Source organism: Maylandia zebra, linkage group LG8 (assembly GCF_041146795.1).
Source record: "Maylandia zebra isolate NMK-2024a linkage group LG8, Mzebra_GT3a, whole genome shotgun sequence".
NCBI lineage: Eukaryota > Metazoa > Chordata > Actinopteri > Cichliformes > Cichlidae > Maylandia > Maylandia zebra.
Genome location: NC_135174.1, coordinates 28,919,149 through 28,939,881, shown reverse-complemented (window position 1 = coordinate 28,939,881; position 20,733 = coordinate 28,919,149). Strand labels below are relative to the sequence as shown.

Sequence of the window (20,733 nt, the reverse complement as noted above, 5' to 3'; positions counted from 1 at the left end):
TCTGGTATGAGTCTGTGGAGGTAAACTTAGAAACTCTTTGCATTGCTTATGCATTTTTATTCTATCGAGCTTCTACTGAATCTGCTTTGTCCTGTTTTCTCAGTGTCACAGTTTGGATCCTCATCTGTAAAGAGCAGAAACTCATTCAGTCAAATTGATAGATGCTGAAGCTGATCAGCTGATCGGACAGCTTAACCCAACATCCCTGTTCACGGCACGACTACAGCAGATATTCGGTTTCACTTCAGGACTTCATCACTGTTTGCCAACTCCGCTGAGATTTGGTTTCTTCCATCTGGACAAAAGCTTTTAAGTCCCAAAGTGCTGAGCGGTTCAGAGTATAACAACAGCTTTGTTCCAGCAGCCACCACTCAGATGAACAAATCGCAGCTTTTATATATCTTACATGATGTGGAAGCAATTTTCCCCAGCGCTGTGTTGTAATACACTTATCTGTTGTTTGTGTCGCTTTGAAAAATGTGCATTTGAGGATGGATGACTTACCTGCTGCAAACCAGATCTACCTGTGGGTGCAAATAAAGAAAACCGAAGCTGAACTTGAGATATTTTCAGAAAGAAATTGTGTCGAAATGAACACCGGCTGCAACAAGTGCATCATCACCATCATCCTCGAACGGCAATACCAACATAAGCACCACGCTTTCATCCTCTTTCGTGTCTGCGACGGCGTCACCTCCCCCCCCGCACATATTAATACCCCTTAATCATCGTCATCCTAATCACTGCAGGGATCCTCATCCTCGACACTCACATTATAATCAGCACCATCGTAACATTCATCAGCATCATTATCAATACCAGTCATATCCATTATCGTCACAACAGTCGTCTCATCACCAGCATCAACATCATCGTCATTAACTGCAGCAAAACAATCAGCATCCTCCAGTCTGAGCTTCATCATCCACATCATCACGGCCTTTTCTGCAGCCACGAGCGTACACAAACAAATGTGTTCACAGCCACACGAGCTCCTCTCAAAGCCGAGAGGCCGTCTGTGCAGCTGGGCTCAGTGCTTCCCCCTAGCTTCCTCTGCAGGGAAAACAGCGAGGGAGAGAGAGAGAGAGAGAAGACTGAGAGAATGAATCTCAGAGGAAACCCTGAGAAACAGGAAAGAAGAGGCAAAGGACGGGCTCTGTGGAGCTGCATGAAAGACAAATAGCGTCCTCTGAGAGCTCTGGCAGAGCGGCTGCAGCTGCCGTGATTTAAACAGCATTTAGGAGGTTGATACCTGGGTCATTAGCTGTGAGGATACCTCAGCGAGAGGCGGCACCCGCACAATCTAAAGATTAACAGTCCAAGGCAGGAGTGTAAGAAGCAAGGAAAGCAGGAAACTGCAGAAAGCACTGCGGTCGAAAATCATCTGACACTACCGCCATCACGTGACGTAAACGCAGCAGCGGCCTTACCTTCCTGCACCGCCTGGAAAGGGTTGTTGGGCGCGATGAGTTTAATCGAGTGTGTGATCTTCTCACTCTGCAGGATGTCGTCGTTCAGACTGAGGTCAGACACGGCGAGCTGGAACACCTGATCATCCTGCACTGCATTCTCCTCAAATATCGCACCTGGACAGGTAGAAACAGGAAGTGTAAACAGGTTAAGGACTCAAACACTGCTCTACTGAAAATACCACCAAAATATCATTTTATTATCTCCACAGAAAAAAAAAAAATATCTCAGCAAAAATCAGTATTCAAATTTCCTGTCAGCTAGAACACATGGTCTCCGGTCCTTTATCAGTACAAACCACTGAACTCCTGCAGTCACTAACAGTGTTGTGTATACCATCACCAAAGAAGCGCCATACTGTAATTACTGTAAGGTATGAATGTGCTAAGCATTCTCATGACAGCTACTAATCAAAGAATTACACGTGGTTTATCGTTTCTTCAGTCATATCCACGATGGGGGGACAGAACAACAATCTGAGTTCATGCCGGACTTTGGACAAAGACGTCGGAGCTGCTACCCTAGGCCCGGACAATATGAGAAAAACCTAATATCAAGATTTTTTTTGGGCGGGGGGGCTATATCGCAATACATGATACAAATCACAATATGTTTAAATATCCTTGAAAAATAAATGTTATTTTTAACCATATAGTGCCTAAAACTGCACGGGTACACTCATTTATGTCAACTATTCAGTATTTTTTTCCTGCTTCAAATACAAGAAAATCTGAATAAAATGTTTTATTTTAACCAATTTTTAACCATCAATTACTGTGACAGCAAGTCTCTCGCTGTGGTCAACAGCAGACCTTTAACAAACAAAAAAAATACATCAAGAAAGAATTCATGAGACAAAATAAAACGATTGAAATAAAAAAAAATAAAAATAAAAAAAGGTGTTCTTTGCTACTTGTAAGATATAAAAATGTATAAAATATAAAATGTGATGAACTCAAATTACAGAAATAAAATCTAGATAGTGACTAAAAAAACGACTGATCTAGAACAGTCACGGGTGGCACCGCTGGTTTAATTAACGTTTTCTTTGGTGTGTGGGGAGATGTTGATAGGCAGTTTAAGACTGTTTTAATTATGCAGTGTTTAATAACCCTTATGGTGTTATAGCACCACTCGGTGGGGGGTTGCCCTACTGTTGTCTCCTAGTGGGTGTGTGAGTACAGCGGCAGCTATTACATCCTGCTCGTGTTCTGTTCTCAGGAGAAACCTTACCGATGTAACGCTGTTTGATTTAACTGACTGGCTTCGAGCTATCCGGCTAACCTCCACACCACACGCCCGCTGGACCTGCTAGCTGCTCCTTCATCGCCAGACTGCCGTTACAAGTGGAATAATTTCAGGGTACTGCTACCCTTTGTTTTGCATTTAGTTCGACATCCAAACAGCGAGTCTCTTACTCTTGCTCGTCTGAAACTCCTGCCGTCGCCATATTTTCCCCTCTCTGATAGCATATAAACACACATGCTCAGCGCAGTGCACCAGGTAGAACATTTTCAGGTTGGGAGGGGTTATTAATGATGTATTCGCAGCGTGTGGGAAAAAATACTTACAGTAAATTACATGTAGATGGCTTAATATTGCCATGGCAACTGAGAGCCATTTTAACTATCGCATGCGGAACAACTCGCGATACATCGAGTATATTTGATATATCGCCCACCCCTACTTCCCCTGTTCCGTTTTTTGAAGAGACAAGAATGATGCTAAAGAGCAGACCATGTTCAGCCACCTGAAACCCCCCAAAACAAGAACTCCTTTCTTACACAACATCGATGATGCAAACAAACCACTAAAATCCCAAAAGCGCTACAGTTGATTTCAATCGTGTCCTTGAATCCGTCTCCTCACATACAAGCACAAGTTATCGAGTAATCAGACCACATATCTTAAAGACCTCAGTAGAGCTCTTCTCTCTCAGACTGTCGGTTTACTTGCGCTTCCTCTGTTTTTTTAAAAGTAAAATGGGAGGTAGAGCCTTCAGCTATCAAACCAGTAGCGGGGTCTGATAGTAGATATCAACAGCTGCTGCAGCTGAGAAAGACTTCAGGATCTGGGTGGAGTGTTTTACTGCACGACGCTCACGAGCCCCATCGTTGAGATGATGCATGCATTTCATTTTATGAAAAAGCCAAAGGGGAAATCGTGGTGAGAAAATGAATAATAAACATGTATAAAATGAGCTTCTGTCCGGTTTTAAACATCTATGCGAGCAGATCGAGGGCAGAAATGGACCAATAGGCCTAGAGAGGGGCAGACAGGTAGACAAATGGACGGGCTGATGAAACTTTCCAGATTCTGTTTGGGAAATTTGTCACGCACAATTAAGAAATTCCTGCCTACGAGTGAGAATTCAATTTGCCAGACTGCTTGTGCTCATTCATCTCTCCGAGTATCCAAATGAACTCTGCTCAGCCTCGCTGTGGATTTGAAGGCCTTCCTCGCAGGGGACGCTGTCTAGCTTCTGGGCTTGATCAATCAATCATCCACTTTTGAAATTGCAGTCAGTCGGGCGTTTTCAATTAAGAATGAGGCTTGTCAGAGACACGGTGGGGGGATTGATGTGAGGTTTATATTTCTGCTCGCAGCCACAGCAAACTGGTGAGCCTCAAACTTCAACAAGTTTAATTAATAATGAGTGCCAAGGGGAGAGGAGGTGGACTGTAGACCCACGGGTCTCTCTGTGAGCTCACAGTCAAACCTCCCAGGCTCTCTGCCACTGTCTGCTGCAAGGAAACTGGCACAATTAAAGGGCAAGTTCATCCAACAGGCTAAAACACACGACTCCCCCACTAAACACCAGCCACACCATTAAAGGTCCCATTACAGTGATTTTTAGTTTTAGTGTCGTTATTTTCCTCTGTATTATCGGTTCTGCCATTGCTTAGCTAACATAAATGAATGCAAGTCGGTTAATAAAAAGCATAGCATTATTGAAGCACTGCAAATTATTTAATCCCAACAGCCCCAACCAACCAACCACATGATGTCACGTTCCACACTGACAGAAGATGGCGCTAAACGTGTTTTGAAGCTTTAAGCTCTTCTTTCTTAAATCCAGCTTCACACCATGTCAGGTTATGAGAGCAGGGCTCAGTGGTGTAAATTAGCCTTGTGTCGCGTTTCATGTCCCCTTTAAAACCTCTGACTGATAAAGAAAACAGCGAACACGATCATCTGCCGGGGAGTTAGACAGCACCTAAACATTAGTGCAGACCAAACACTCGGTGAAGTGCAATCAATCTAAAGTCGAAGAAACACAACAAAGAGTTGAAGGCTGATTAATGAGCCTCAAAACTCTTTGATCCCAATTACAAAGGGCAGATTTTAGAGTTGCTGACTCGGCAGTTTTTGGTGGCAGAAAGTGGGGCTGACGCAGTAATAAGCAGCCGGGTGACTGAAGAGTGGAGCTTAAAGAGTAAAGTATGACCGTATGTTCTGAAGATTATTCACATATGTAGGCTTCTTCCTGTTAAAAGGGTGGTTTTCCTTCTCACTGTTGCCAACTGCCTACATAGCGGGTGGCAACTGGGTTGACCATCTTCCGTGGGATTGTGCAGCTCAGTAAAGGAGGACCTCGGGGTTTCTCCGGCTGAGCTGGTCCTTGGTCAGCCTCTCCGTGTTCCTGGGGAGTTTTTGCCTGAGTGTTTCTGGGGACACAATAATGTGACGGACCAGCTGTGGAAGTGACAGAAACCAGCAGAGGATTCATCACTGCTGTGAGAAAAAGATGCAGGTGATGGGAGTTTTAATCAAGCTAACAGTAAATAGCTGTTAGCTCGTCACACTTCCACTGTGTTTCCTGAGTTTTGTTGGTTTTTTGGTTGATCATTTTCCCTTCAGAGAGTGTGGAGGGCAATGGTGGTAAAATGGGAGGAGCCCTGGGATTGATCAAGTCCAACAGATTGTTGCTTCTGGAATGGACCAATGATTGAAGCCTTTTTACGTTCCAGTTTACTAGAGAGTGACGAGAGGACAGCAAAGCAGGGAGAGTGTGAGGGAAGACACGCAGCAAAGGGCCGCTCGGCTGGTAGCTAGCGACTTTAACTACCTGCAAACAAATCAACACGTTCAATGCAAACTCCAGGGGAGCAGCTTGCTGCTCTGTTTAAGGCTCAGCTCCCTCTTTGTGACTTGATAACAGAAAGCAATCAGTTCAGGAATACACATTTTTCCCAAGCATAGCTGCTGCCAACTGATCTCCAGTCCTGTGTGGCCGAGGCCTTAGGAGGTACTAACCAGGGGATCCGTGGTTCAATCTCAGTCTTCCAGGCTGCATGTCCAAGTGTTCTTGGGCAAGATAACGAACGCCTTGTCTCAGATCTGTAACAGACTCAGCAGCTAGCATGTGGGGAAACGCAAGTTTAAAGATGTGTGGGTCCAAGATGTGCTGATAACTTTTTAAAATTGGGAATCCAAGCAGCTGAGCCACATGTGAAACCAGAAAAGCTCCAAAGGCGCTCGAGTCTTTCATGTCTGCCGTTATAAGCCCCTGTTCAAACACAGACGTGCGCGCCGTTCAGCTCAGATGTTTCATTAAAGTTTGCTTTAACCGTCGCTGCACTGAGGCCTGAGATGTCACGGCTCCTGCTCATATTAAGTCGGCACCAGTTCTATGAATCGCTCTGCAAGCACGTTTCAAGGCTGTGTGTCCTGAATCAGGACAATTGAAGACATTTGACATTTGTAAAGACACGATTTGAAGTTTCCACCAACCCTGATCCAAGTGTTCGGTTCACTACATCAGACTGAGGATATTCAACTTTAAATTATGACTGTTCACTAAACAGCTGTGCGGATTACTTTATTAATGAACAGGTGAATTGCATCTTACGGGTTATTTTCATCTCTCTCACAGCACAAACCTCCTCCAGTGTAACTCCACCCATCCTGTTTCCTGCTTCTTCGCCATGCTGTTCCCAACAAAAGCAAACATATGTCCTGCCATACATGCACCGCCTGAAAACTCTTTCGTCTGCCTACACTCGAGTCCTAAAACCGCAACAAAAGAGCCGTCGCATGTTTAACACCTGCTATAGTGAGTTGCACAAATCACCCCTGCAATCCGCACTCGTTTCAAAAATCCCGGCGTCCATCTGTCCTCACATACTCCACTTTAAATTGGAGGACAGCCTCTCTTTGGCAGGAGCTTCTTTCCTTCTGCCTTGGCGGTCCGCCTGGTGAGACAAAACTGTGCAGACTGAAAGCAAATTTGTCTCCTGGGACAATAAAGATTTTATATACATGACTGTCAGGTGAATGCAGTCTAAGAACAAATGCATTTTAATCTGACAGGCTTGCTGTTCCAGCAACAATCTGGCCTCTGCAAGCTTTAATGAGGAATGACGATTATAATCGAGACATGACGCTCACGATACCATCTCACATGCATGAAAGCTGGGTATCGACCAGTATTACATAAATGCCTTAAAAACGTGCTGTCACAGTATTTCTTGGCATTTAAACCACAGTTTATTGATATCCATTTGCTCCACAGAACGGCTTACAAACTTTGTTGGATTATTGAATTTTATGAATAAGCTGAACGGTTAATAAAGGCCACAGAAATGTGGGAATCCTGTTTAAGTTGGAAAATTAATGTGTGGCTTGGCTGACCTTTCCAGCATATTTGCAAACATTTCTACGCCACGTACAAGGTGGGAACTTCACACCAGCCAGCAGCCAAAAACCATTTATTCACCACTGATGCAAAAACAATGTATTGGAGCGGCTAAGTTTATCAAGCCCCCGCCTCTCGCTGGCAGGTAATCAACCAGGAGTCCAGGGCTGCGAGTCCCAGAGCTCAAGCTGGGTGGGAAAAAAATATATATATACCAGAAAAAGCAGCTGCTTTATTTGGGGATTTAGCAGCTTCTGAGAGCTGGGACCATAAAGTCTGGCTTCTTGCTTGACCTATTAATCTCAGAAAGGCTTTATAGCGGCTGGGACTCTCACTGGGTCACCACATTCTCAGATTTTATTTCCCACCACCTGCTGCCAGCAAATAGATTTTATTTAGAAGAACATTTCCCTCCAATTATTTATGCATTGCATTTGTAGCAAGAAGGCAAATGATTGACAGCAACGTCAAAAGAGGAAAAAGTGAAGCAGTGTAACCGTCTCCATCATCTACACACATTTTACTCCAAAGTTAAAACTTTCAGTGAAGCTACTTTAAGACAGGGGAACGACGTGGAGCCGAGAGGCTCATTTTTCAGTTTGGTGAGCAGCACAAGAGATGAAATAATTATTTTATTTTTATATTAAAGTTAAAACAAACAAACAAACAAAAAACAGACACTAGAGCCAAGTGGGAAAATATGCAAGCAGGGCAGTAATTACACTTTATGATTGTGGATGAGGATTTTCAACTCTCGTCTTTGTTTGTGCTTTTCTCTACACAATATACAAATAAAATACAGTTTTCAGACTAAACTGCAGCAAACTGAAGATAAATCATTAGAATGAACGCTCATTAACCAGGTAGGAGGAGGGGGGCTGTTCTTATTTTTAGATCTTTACCAGTACTTGGTTTAATCCAACCTTTACGGATCCTCCAAAGTCCTCCAACACACACACACACACACACACACACACACACACACACACACACACAAAACTCAAGGAGATGGCAGAAAGCACAAGAGAAGACTCCACAGAGACGGCACAGGTGATCTCAGTTTAGACGGTAACAGGAAAGGTAACAAACGTAAAAATCAAAACGAAGCCACGTGAGGGTCTAACATTCAAAACAACACAGGAAGTGATGTAAAGACTAAGAGGGAAAACAACAGGAAACATTCACAATCACATGGACGAGGCTGAGCCCACCCAGTCTGCAAAAAAAACATTTCTGCAGATATTTCAGTTCACGTTCAACTTTCTGACACCAGACAGTGACTGTGAGGGAAACCTGGGGGGAAATCCACAGTGTCCGACTGATATGTGTGATTCATGACACCTCCACCCTGCCTTTGCAAGTCTATCAACGCATGAGCGTGTCAGTATGTCTACGAGCACTCACACCATAGACAGCTTGTGTGTAACACTGAGGCCTAAATAAAAAGGGATGAGAATGAGAATCTGTGTTACGCTGATTGACTGCTTGGTGCTTGTATACTTTGTATTATGTATTGACATCCTGATGCAGGCTGCGTGGAAAGGATTAGCTGAAGGAAAGAAACAAAATGCAGAGGGCTTCAGGTCTGTTCAGGAAAACACTCGTACAGCTGCCTCCCTCTCAGCACCAAGGACAGCTCCTGTGACTGCAGGCTGGCTCACACATGAGATTTCCTCACATTAGCTTCTCAACATCCACCAGAGTGCCAGCAAATCACTTTGAGTGGGGTTAGGGTTAGGCAGCATTTTAGCCACATGTTAAAGTAGATTTCCACTGAGCTTTGCCCAACAGGTCAATACTCCACATAAAAAGGAAGCAAATATAACCCCGACCTGTTACTGAAAACGTGGATGTTGAAGACTGACGTCCATTTACTGTGAAAATCAGGACTCCTATAGATCATTTACTGTCCTGACAGCCTGCATCAACAACAGCAACTAATAAATGAATATAAATATATAGAGATGCTGTCAGTCATGGTGCTGCCACAGTGGGACTTTTATGACAGTATCAAGACGCCGCTGGCTTCGGTCTACCTTTGCCGGCTCTGATTTCTGTCGTCCATTAATCAGCGGAAGAGGCCGATGTCGGCACCCACAGTCATTGCAATTACACTCATTCCTTTCATCACCCTCATACAGGAAAATCCAATCCTATTAAAGGTTTAATAAGTGGTAATACAAAAGGTGCCATTTATCTTTCCAGTAGCCCATGTGGCAAATCCCTGGTAGGCTAAACTACAGGGAAATAAAACATACGTGGCAGAACACTCGACTGTTATTACATGCAAGAGTGCAAATTATTCTTTACATTGTCCTCCAGCCTCCCTCAGCGAGAGGTGGTGTGGTGGATCCTGCCCTCACCAGGATGCTAATGACAAACAGGACTCTACAATAACCGGTTTAATAAAGCCTAGTGCTGGATGCTAATACTGTACATGTTTGTGTGACTGTGGAGCTCATTAAATACAATTTGGATGACTATGTTATGTGGATATATTGTGCTGAAGTATTCTTATACTCACGTGTAATTACAGAACAGGTGAAATTAACTGGGATGAGGAAAGCAGGCAAAAGAAGAACGAGCAACAATACAAGTCCTTCAAAGAAATGTCAGGGAAAGAAACACAAACGGCTAAAATGATTCATGCTGAGCTCAAACTTCCAAACAAACCTGGTAGGTTGATAACAAATTTTGAAATTCAAAACTTGAACCAAAACCAATATATTTAACCTAGAAAGACCACTAATACCATCAAGTCTTTAAATAGTGGAAATGTTCTAATTAAAACAAACCAACATGTTGCTCCATCCTCTGTCAGCGCCATTTAAATCTGCCTGAGGTGAAACTAAACTTTAGTTTGGGTCAAAGGTCGCACACAGTTAGTCTGTAAGCTAGCAAACACCACATCTTAGGGGCAGGTACAAAATAAAACTGACTACAGACCACGGGAGAAAATCATGAAGAATTATTCATGAAACAAAGTGACTGAGAAGCCGAACCTCAAAGAAGGACCGAGTAGTTATGCTGTCAGTGATTGGCTTTTTGAACACACGTTGGCAAGACAACTGGCAGGAAACAGAACAATGACAGAAGTCACGGTGAAATGCATGAAGGTGGACGTTTATGAAATAAAACAGGAAATGGATTCAAACCCAAGACAAGCATAGACGTATAGGAGCGATGCAAATGACGACAGATTAGAGAAGAAAATGTGACAAAGCTGAACTCGTCCTGCTGCTCTCTGTACTTCAGTACCACTGAAGAGGAAAAGCTCCATTTAGCAGGTTTGCATCAATAATGGCAACAAAAACAGAAGCTACATGCCAATCAAGGTCAGGTGATGCGGAGAATTAGTCTTCACATCCGCTCTGTGGAAACTGGATATTATTCTGATCCTGGACACAGTGGAAGTGAAATGAATAATGTGGAGGTTTAAACACAAAGCAGCACAACGAGAAGATTTATAGCAACCAGGAGTTTGGGTGACATTTCCCCAGAGTCCAATGGAGGATGCAGCGGAGCTATTATCATAATTAAACATCCAAATAAGCGGCGCTGCAGCACCGTGACCTTCAGGCGTACAAGGGGAAAACAAAACTGTCCCAGCAGCCCAGCTCCTCCTGCCTGTGAGCACAGAGCATGTTCTCACAGTCAGACATCAGCGGCTGAAGCTCGACTCAATCCTCAGCCTCAAACCCAAAGTTTCACCTGACATGTGAAGCACTGAGCTCCTCTTCCTCATGTTCAACAGCCAATGAAACATGCACGTGTGCAGATTAGCTTTGGCTATCATAACAGACAGTCATATACACGAGATCAGTTCTGCTGTGGAGACAATATGGCATATATTAAGATCCACCGAGCTGCTGCAGCTGGAAGAGCCTGTTAAACATCAGCGAGCAGCAGCATCTAATACAAGAAATCCAACACGAGAAGCTTCAAATTAAACCAGAAGTCCTGACGGACCGTGTAAACTGGTAACATGTTGTAATGTACCGATGCGTCAAAGCTTCAGTGTCTCAAAACAAAGCAATCATTGGGCCACGCTTGGAATTTAAAAAGATGCATCTGCAGGACGGGGTTCTAAAATCCATCTCTGCCAAGAGCTACCCAAGCAGAGCCTGTGCACGTGTGCACGTGACTTCAGTTTAGCCAGAGTTTAAAAAAAAAGTAAATGCCAAATAAAAGACTCCAAATACATTTACAGAAAAAGGAGGAAACATTGTGCATTGTGTGCAGCCTCCTTACTCGAAGAAATTTCATCTATTTGAACATTTTTAAAAGGAAAAAGCTCAAGTGTTTGTTTGTTTCCCATCCTGGTTCATTTTTGTTGTTTTGCTTTCAGGCCGTCTGTGTTTTCCTTCTAATTGTCCTGTAGTTACTCAATTGAAAACATTATTTGTCCTCCCAAAGGCCAATTTCAGACAAGTAGGTTTGAAAACAACAAAGCATCTGACCAACAACAGCCAAACTGAATTATTCAAAACAGAATTTAAACTGGGGAATAAGAACACCGATACTGTAAATGGGCACAACATTTTAAGCCTTTATTCACATCAAACCAAGCAATCAACATTTCTCCTAACCGCCCCATCAAAAGCACCATTACCAACAACAATACTGGTTTGGGTGATAAACATGACCAGAGACCAAAGTCTAGCTTGAACCGTGATGTTCATGTCTGAAGTGAGGAGCAGCGAGGAGAGGGCACAGGAAGGAGTGTGAGGATGAAGGAGGTCTGACAGGAGAAGATCAGTGAGAACTTTGAAGATAAGAAGCAAAATCTAGTATTGGATACGTGGAGGAATCAGGAGCCAATGAAGGTGGATGACACTGGATGTAACCTGCTGCAGAGTTCTACGATTTGGAGGATTTTTTGGGAGAGCAGAGAGAATGGCACTACAATAATCCAAACACAAGGTGAGAGCATGAACCAGGATCGAGTGCTGTGTTGACGAAGAAAAGGGCAAAGTCTAGAAATCGAATCTGCAGCGCTACAGATTCTGATGAGGGTGGTGAAGAAAAGAGCATTGCCCGAGATGACTCCAAGACTTTTGACACAAGTGCGGACCTAACAACCGGTTCAACAAAGGGGCGCATGATGTTTTAATGTCTGACTTGTTTAAATTAAATTTTCAGTCGGCTACTTTCACGAGGGGAGCTTCTTCTGTCAGTCGCCTGAATCACACACCAGAGTCAGGTGGAATGACCTTTATTTTTTTGAGGCATCTCAGGACAATCACATAGACAGTGTATGAGATGGATGTAGCCACGGTGACGTCACCCACGGGTTCCTGATGCCCGTTAGTCTCAAGACTCAACGTTTTCACCACCTCGATGTTTTAAAGATGGACTGGTGCACGCTCATTAATGAGCATTTCCTGCTGAATCCTCCTGTCTGACTCTCAGGATGACTTTGCAGAGTCTGGACTTAATATTTCATTCAAAGTGACGTCAAGTGTTAGTCTGAGCCCATGAAGTCATCAGGAGCGTGTTTACCGAGTTCACCGTGAAAGGAGCTGCTTCTGGGAGCCCACTCTGGTACGTCGTGTGGAATCATGAGCACTACTTTGAATTGGCTCCGGCAGCCACATCAGAGCTGGCATGCAAAGCAGCCGCGCTGGGCGTATTCCCGAGGTAAAACAGGCTAAACACAGAAAAGACTAAATGCCGACAATGTGAGGTTAATGTGAGAGATTAACCTTCGAATTCAAAGCAGCGAGTAACAGACAATGCTACATTTTGCTACCATCATCATATTTTAGTTACATGTTCAGATTTGCAGAATTAACAGCAAAGAACAGGGCTGTGGACGTGTCGATGAAGAACAGTGATACGCACGTGTTCATCAGCACATCTCACTTAAACACTGAGCAGCCATGTGGGTGAAACAGTCAAGTTTAAAGCGAACGGTTCTCCGTCCTGGGAAACAAACTCAATTTTGAAACTGAGTTAGCGTGCTGAGGATCAGTCGCATGTAGAGACAATCACGAGTCTGCACAGCAGCTTAAAACGGACCAAAAATAATGAAAGAAACATCAGCAGCAGCTTTCAGAACCCTGTTATTAGTCGAGCCGGCTCCTTTTCCAGGTTGTTCCTGCCGGCCTGCCCACACAGTCGCTTCTCCTCCTCTGTTTGTCACAGAGAATCTGAAGCAACACTAACGTTTCTCTGCAGAGTATTTTAATGCCCTCGCAGGGTCAAGCACTCTGCTGCAAGCCACGTTCATTCAGTCCGCAAAGTGAGGCTGCTGCATTATGTGAGAGACGCCTGCTCCTTGTTCAGTGTGTGTGTTGTGTGTGCAGGTGGTGGAGGTAAATGGCCTGGCTAAGCCTTCACTGAGACAGTGCGGGAAGCCTTTTGCGTTGTTCCCTAACTGGGTTAGTTTATCTTATTTAGCGGTGGGGCAAGAAAAGGCCGCAGCTGTTCATTCGCGTTGCCAGCCTCAACAGATTGGATTCCTGCAGTTCGAGATCGCCTTTCCAAAGCCGGGCGACGGATGAGCACGGCTCTCTTCCTGCTAGCCGCCACACTGATGCCGTAAATCATCCCGAGTCAGCTGCCTGGCTCGTGGGATGGGGTAATCTCTCCTCCTCAGGCTCCTTATGAAAAGTGACTTGTTATCCGTTTGGCCTGAGGGGCGTTTAGAGGACCTTCAGATCTGGAAAACAGCCCACAGGGAACAGGAAGAGCTACAACCTGAGTCCAGCAGCATCAGGGAATGAAGGCAGACACCGACAATAGGAGCTTGCATCTATAACGTCTTTTACATGACAACGTCTGTATCGTATTCACAGCTGCTGAAGACTGTCACAAAAAAGAAATGGCTGTGAGCAAGCATTAAAAACCTCAAAGTAAAGTATGACCGCATCCCTGATTTCACACAACGACCAGTTTAAAAAACCACTACAATGAAATACCACCAGATATAAAGATGTGTTTTATGACGAGACTGAAAAACAGACAGTGGTGGGTACACGCTCTCCGCACCAAGCAGATGATAATATGGTCTAACTGGTGTTTAAGCAGGTGACCGTAACAAAGGTGTCGCCTCAAATCTGCGAGGAGTTGAGAATCGGAAAATATTGGAATGGAAAAACAAAATGAAGCCACCTGCACGAGCTTCTGCTGCTAAAAGCAACACAAGAGGAAGAAACAGCACCTGTCCAGTGATGACCTCTGAGAAAGCACCATGTGACAGTGAGAAGAAAAAGGAACCCATTTCAACAGGAATGAACCAATAACAGGACGAGTCTCTGCGAGGATGGCGATCCACTCATCAGCTGTGAAGATGAGCGGGAAAGAAGGAGCCAAGAAAAGCACGTTGAAGCCTTCACTTCAGTTTGAATGCGTGCAGCGACCCTCCGCTGGGGGAACGTGGGTCTTTACAAACCTAAACTGATGATTTGTGCTCTGCTGCGCTGAAACAGGAACTCCGAAGCTGGCCTGAAATGTTATTGTGAGCTGCAGCGTTTCAAATTTCCCTTCAGCGGAACGAAGATATCTTTTATCTATTAAACATAAACATATGGGATATGCTGAGCTTCTCTCTGTTGCAGAGTGAGCTGAACGAATGTATTTGTCGAGTTTTGTCAGACACAAATGTTTGTCATGTTTCCTACAAACAACAGCTCGATATTGTCTCAACATGGCTGATTCATCGGTCTGCAGGCGCGTCTGCGGAGGTTTGACAACCTGATATTTTGTCTCTTTTCATAATGATTTCACCTTCCTCTCCTCTGAACAGAGATGTTTGCATGAGCCCCCTGAGAGCAGCCATCATGTCAGGACTGTAGCTCGCCGACAGCTTGATGTCTGATATTTAATTAAAGGCCAACATTAATTCCAGCCCCATCCCCACCTGTTTGCAGCTCCTGCCCCTGACCTCCAATCAGACAAACTGATGTTCCTTGACCACAGCTTTCCTTCCCAGGCAGCTGTTTTCACTGATTTTGTGCACATTCAACCAAAGAGGAAGAAGGGCGGGGCTAATTAGAGACGCCAGCTGCTGATGGGAGGAGATGACGAAAACCTGCCCGGCCTCGGACCTCACAGAGCAGGATTTTACTGCACAAATGCCCACGGACACATTAAGTGGGTCAAAGGCTGAAGCAGGTTGAGTGAAGGCCACAAACCTTCACGTTTTCATCCAAATCGGCTTTTTCACAGATCAACCCTCCGTCCTGCGACACCCTCTGCCTGCCACTGAGCCACTACAGGCAGCAGCAGAGAGGAAGGGACAAACAAACCGGGATATGTCACCGACGATAAGCAGCGCGGCCGGACGAGACAGATGCTCGGGCAGGGGTTTCAGGGGCCGACAGTGGAACATGTCACATCTGATCTAGGTTCAGCTCTGCTGCCAAGCCAGACTGTCAGTAGGTTCGGGGAACGACGGAAGCCGAGTGACACAATCAGACAAAGTGTCTGCATCTACAAGGATGAGGCCAATCTGTCTTTACTGTATATTTATCCATGTACACATTTTTGCACATTTAAGGGTCTTTGATGTGTAAACAAGCTGTTGTATGGAAGCCCCAAACGCAATTTCATTGTTCTTGACAATGACAATAAATAAATAAATACTAAATACTAACAACGATCATTTTTCACGCTGGGATTATGATTTGCAATGAGACATTTTGAGCCATCAAATACACTGCGATCAATAGCAGACACAAGTGACAACAGCCTCTGACTCGTCGATGATTGCAACATCATGTTGAGTCACACTTTTTGAAGGGTCTCTTAATTAAGGGGAAAAGTGGAAACACAGCACGTCCTCACCTCAGAAACAGGAGCTTCAGCGCATGGCTAACATCATTCTGTCTTACTCTCTTCCTCCTTGTTGTTCTTTATTATTAGAATTTATAGAAATAAAAATAAACACTAATAGCATTTTTAAAAAACAAAATCATATATCAAGCTTCACCAAAAGCATCTTTCTTTGTTTTATTTATGTGAATTTCCTCAAATAATCGCACATAACTTATAATCTGTGGCATTTCTTCCATATTGGACACAAAGCGGGTGCTGTGGGGTTAGTGACCCTCCACTGGTGCTTATAACCCACTTAAGTCTACGTGGTTTCAAACGGGACCTGATGCTGGGGAGTGGATATAAGAGCCAGAGTGCCAGAGCCTCCCTCTGATTCAAATCCAACTCTTAGTGATTCCTGGTTGAAACATCTGTAAGAGTCCAAAGTTTCTGCAGTGTGAAGCCGTCACTCTCTTCACTCTCCATGACACCTCCACCTGCCTTTCAACTCTTCCCCCTACACACCGACTTGGCCATAAACGCTCCCAGATCAACCAACGTTAAAGTCTTCTCTGATTTAAAAAGAAAACGACAAGAAGAATAATGAGAATAATTTTGCAAAACAAACCCAGGTGCAGCCGACTGTCTGGTGTGAAAAATCCCAAAATAGCTTTAATTAAACTTACAGAAAGGAGCTCACAAAACAGGAAACGCAGGATCAGCCAAAGCATCCAACACACGGTGCAACTACAATCAAATCAGGTGAGACGAGGCTCTGTATGAACCCACACAGGGCTGAGGAAGCACAGGTGGAAACAGTTAGGGTGGGAAAGACTATTATAAAGCCAGGAAATGAAACAGGAAGTCAATGAAGAGTTACACAAGAAATACTTTCAAAATAAAACAGGAAACCAGGGATTAACCAAAACTTTAAGTTTTAAGTAAACCAGACACCACAATTGCCTCTTCATGGCAATAAAAGAAGAGCATCACTGGTTCTCTGGATGAACGACAAAACCGAGTGTAGTCGTATGAAAGCTAAAGAACTCTAAGCCTTTAAACACTGTGCCACCAGGAAGCCTCGTAGCACCAGGCAGGAAGGTTTTATATAAAACTGTGGCAGAATAAATAAACCCACAGACGATCAATAACTGTGCTGACGCTTGTGCAGGGATCAAGGAGGATTTTCTGATATATTTTAATGCATATGATTTGTTTTAGCAGGCAGGCGGGGGCCGAGCCTGCAGAAAACTCAGAGAATCTGGTTTGAGGAGTACAGTACACGCACATCCTGGTCAACAAAGAATCCTCACGTATCTGTGAAGCAGAATCTGCAGGGCTCCACCACCAAGACCAACACCACAGGTATGGACACGCAACAATACACCAGAGGTTGCAGGCGAGATTTGCACTTACAAGTTGCAACATTTATTTTCATTTTTCTGTCGGCTGGACACGAGCTCCTCCTCGCGTGGAGAGAACACTGAGCTTCTTTCTACCTGCAGCTCTGACATCTCTAAACTCTTATGGCTTCTATTTTTCTTCGTTTAGCTCCCAAATTTGCTCATAAATAACACCAGCAGCACCAGCTGCATGTTCACGCCTGCTCTGACTGGCATCACCCCCCACCCCCTCATCCTACCCCTGATTTGTTGCATTTACTGTTCTGTGTTGTGGATAATCTGGTATCACTGTTCTCTCTTGTTGCCATGAGCCGAGTGAATCCAGATTTTCTCCCGAGGGACAGTGAAGTAGCCATCCATCTGTGCAGCCCTCCATCTACACTCTGAGATTCATTCTGTGGCGAACGAGGAGCTGCTGAAAAATGGCCAACAACAGGTTTTAATTCCTCCAAGTGTCATCTGTGCATGTACAAATAAGGACGAAGCCAAACCTAAAGAGCTGGCACACAAAGCAATCTGCCAGACGAGCCATCTCCATCTCAGTGCTGAAACGAAGACTCACCTCATGTTACTGGTGTGTGTGTGTGTGTGTGTGTGTGTGTGTGTGTGTGTGTGTGTGTGTGTGTGTGTGTGTGTGTGTGTTCGCTGATGTTTTCATCACAGCAGGAATGACATTTTAGTTTTCTCTTAATGGAGATGCAACGTTTCAGAAGCAACATGTCATAGAGTCAAGTAGGAAGTGCATTCATTTGAGACTCAATAGCTCTAACACCCCCCCCCCCTCCCCCACCACCACACACGCAGAGAGAGACCACCACCAACCCCTGCTCTTTCTACAACCTCCAACCACATCCGCTTCTCTCTCTCTTCCCTCTCCTGGCTCCAACCATGAGGCCACCGCAGTGCTGCTGCCGGCCCTGTTCGATGGCCGAAGCTGCAGGAGAGACCTGATTACTCTTATTTATTTATTTAATATTTGAAATTTCTCCTTTTCTAAACTGGTTTGCAGGCGTGCTGCATCCAACCACCTCAAGGCCGAGCGGAGCCTCTGAGTGGAATTAGTGCAAACTGGGGAGTTTAAGTGAGAAGTGCGTGATTGCTGTGAGTTTGCGTGTCAGCCTTCCCCCTCTCACTGACTTCACTGCATCCTCCCTCAATTCTTTCGACTAAAAACAGAAAGAAAAAAAAGTGTCTTGACTAGAATCTCCGGATTATCATATCAAGAAGGACGCACGAGCAGAGAGCGGCGCTCACAGCCCGAACAGTCGGTGTTTGTCCCCTTTGTCATCTCTTCCCCTAGCGCTTTATTAACATTTCACTCACGTCCAATTCAAAGTTCAGGCTTATAGATGAGGGGAGGCGAGGGAGTGGGGAGAGGGGTGAAGGAGGAAGAAGGGGAGAGGGAGGCGGATGGGTGAAACTAAACCCTCCAAACACCCACGTCGGGCCAGATTCTCCTGCCAGCCTCAGATTTGGGGGTTTTTTTTACGCATCCTTCTCTGGGAAGGATGGAGGGGTTGTGGATGAGATGCAGGGGTGGTGGGATGGCGCGGCGCAACACTTTGCGGGCACTTCTAGCAGGTCTGCGCTGCGTGGGTCTGAGGCTGGATGCAACAGCCCCCCCCCCTCCCTACACGTTACCCTGGCACGAATCGGAACGATAATCAGCTGTGAGGTCGAGTCCCTTTTCGCCGGAGAAGAAGAGGCTGACTGGCTGAAAATCGGCACCGAAAACTTAGCACTGAAATTCTTCAGCGACTCAACTTAAAACAGCAAATTTCCCTTCGTGCGTGGAGCCGTGGGCACGGCTCTGCCTGCAGCAGGAGAGACGCCCCGGCCGGTTCTTACCGATGTGAATGATGGAGTCGGCGCTCACAGTGTTGCATTGCAATATCCACAGGGAATGAAATAACAATATCAGCGTTTCCATCTCCAGCGTGAGCCAAAGGGGCGCATCCACGGATCCACCTCGCTTTATGCTTCTTATTGTCTTTCTCTGTTTTTCTCCAGCGGTGCTGCCGAGCAAATCCAAAATAAGCGTCGGTGCGTAAAAGCGGCAGCGGCGGCAGAAGCAGCAGCGGCGGCAGCGGCAGCAGCGAGGAGCAGTGCTGAGTGAAATCAGCAGCGAGTACTCGTCAAAACGTCCAAGAAGAAAAACCCAAATCCAAAAAGAGCAAACTGTTGGCCGAAGTCGAGAGAAAGAAGACGTAGAAGCTCCCGCGGCTCCGGAGAGAAAGCAACCCGGGTGAGCGAGAAGGGGAGAGGGGAAGGATGAGAGAAGACACGGGGGTTGGATTCAGAGGTTGAGATCCGCCGGACGAGCAGCTCTGACTCTCTACCTCCGAGTATGAGACATAACACACTGCAAACTGCGGAGGAGGAGGGACGCTCTCTCTCTCTCCCCCTCCCTCTCTCTCGCTCTCTCTCGGTCCTTCTCTCCTCTCCTCCGACCCACGTGACTGCGGAGCCTCTATCTACGGCGCTGTAAGCCCGACCGGAGAAAAGAGAGGCGAGGGCTGGAGATGGATATGGAGGGATGGATGAGAGCGCAGCGCGAAGGAGACGTGCGGAGGTGGTGGCGCCCTGGACTCTGGCTTGGTGGCAAGTGGGCTCGTGACTCGTGGGTCGCTTTTATTTGTCTTTACCGGTGATGAACTCGAGACAGCCCGGCGCGCTTATCCCTCCGTCCGGAGTTCACGGACACTCCGCGGCCGCTGCGGTGGCCGTGCTGCCCGCGTGTTGTTCGGTCACGTCGCGTGACTCTGACCGCGGTGTCCGTGCGTAAATCCAAGACCCGCGCGATGTGTCGCGTTTTTCTTTTTGCTCTCTGGTGACAGAAAGACGAAGAGCACGCGGCTCCTCTGTCGCAAACGTCTCGTGCTTCTCGTGGGTCTGCGTGGGTTTGTATGAATGAATGTGTTGGAGTGGAGCAGCAGCGCGGATCTGCGCTTCCTCCGGGCGGCTTGGATAGGTCGTGGGTGACGCGCTGCGCACTGTCGGAGGTTTACACCACCCTAAAAACCAAACAAGTTCCTCTTTCAAGCGGTTCCCTCGCAACCGCAACACCTGTAACCCGTGACGTACTCAGAGCTCCGGGTGTCACACACAGGTTTTGGGCGTCGCAGCGTGCGTAAAATCTTCCCCCAGCGCCGAGTGGAGGCTCTACAGAAACGGAGCGGGAAAGAACCAAACGCGGAGACTCGTGGGGTTTGGTTTTATTTTTTTTTTTTATGCGTGGACGCACCGTGGCACAGACACGCTGCGAGGGAGAGGAGGGGAGTGATGAAGGCAGGTGAGTGTCTCCCAGCAGCCCTGAAGCTGCGGCTCTCTCACACCGTGGGGAGGATGCCTCCACTGCACGCGTCACTCTGCGAGTTTTCTGGTGACTTGAAACCACTGACTGTGACACTGTGACGTCATGACCTCTCCCCCGATGTCATTCCAGGTGAACCGGGGCTGTGA

The 20,733-nt window shown here is 45.9% G+C and overlaps 1 protein-coding gene across 3 annotated transcripts in view; it reads right to left on the bottom strand.

Moving 5' to 3' along the window:
- Window positions 1-19,593, bottom strand: part of LOC101469427 (glutamate receptor ionotropic, delta-1) — a 594,275-nt gene extending 574,682 nt beyond the window's left edge. For 2 of the 3 annotated variants that reach the window (XM_076887763.1, XM_076887764.1), the window contains exons 1-2: window positions 19,120-19,593; window positions 1,431-1,586 (exon numbers count right to left, since the gene is read on the bottom strand). In XM_076887763.1, coding sequence (XP_076743878.1) covers window positions 1,431-1,586; window positions 19,120-19,201 — 238 coding nt within the window. In that variant the 5' untranslated portion in view covers window positions 19,202-19,593. Of the gene's footprint in view, window positions 1-1,430; window positions 1,587-16,554; window positions 16,669-19,119 lie in introns of those variants that run through there. The other variant, XM_076887765.1, reaches the window with a different exon arrangement.
- Window positions 19,594-20,733: the final 1,140 nt, after the last annotated feature.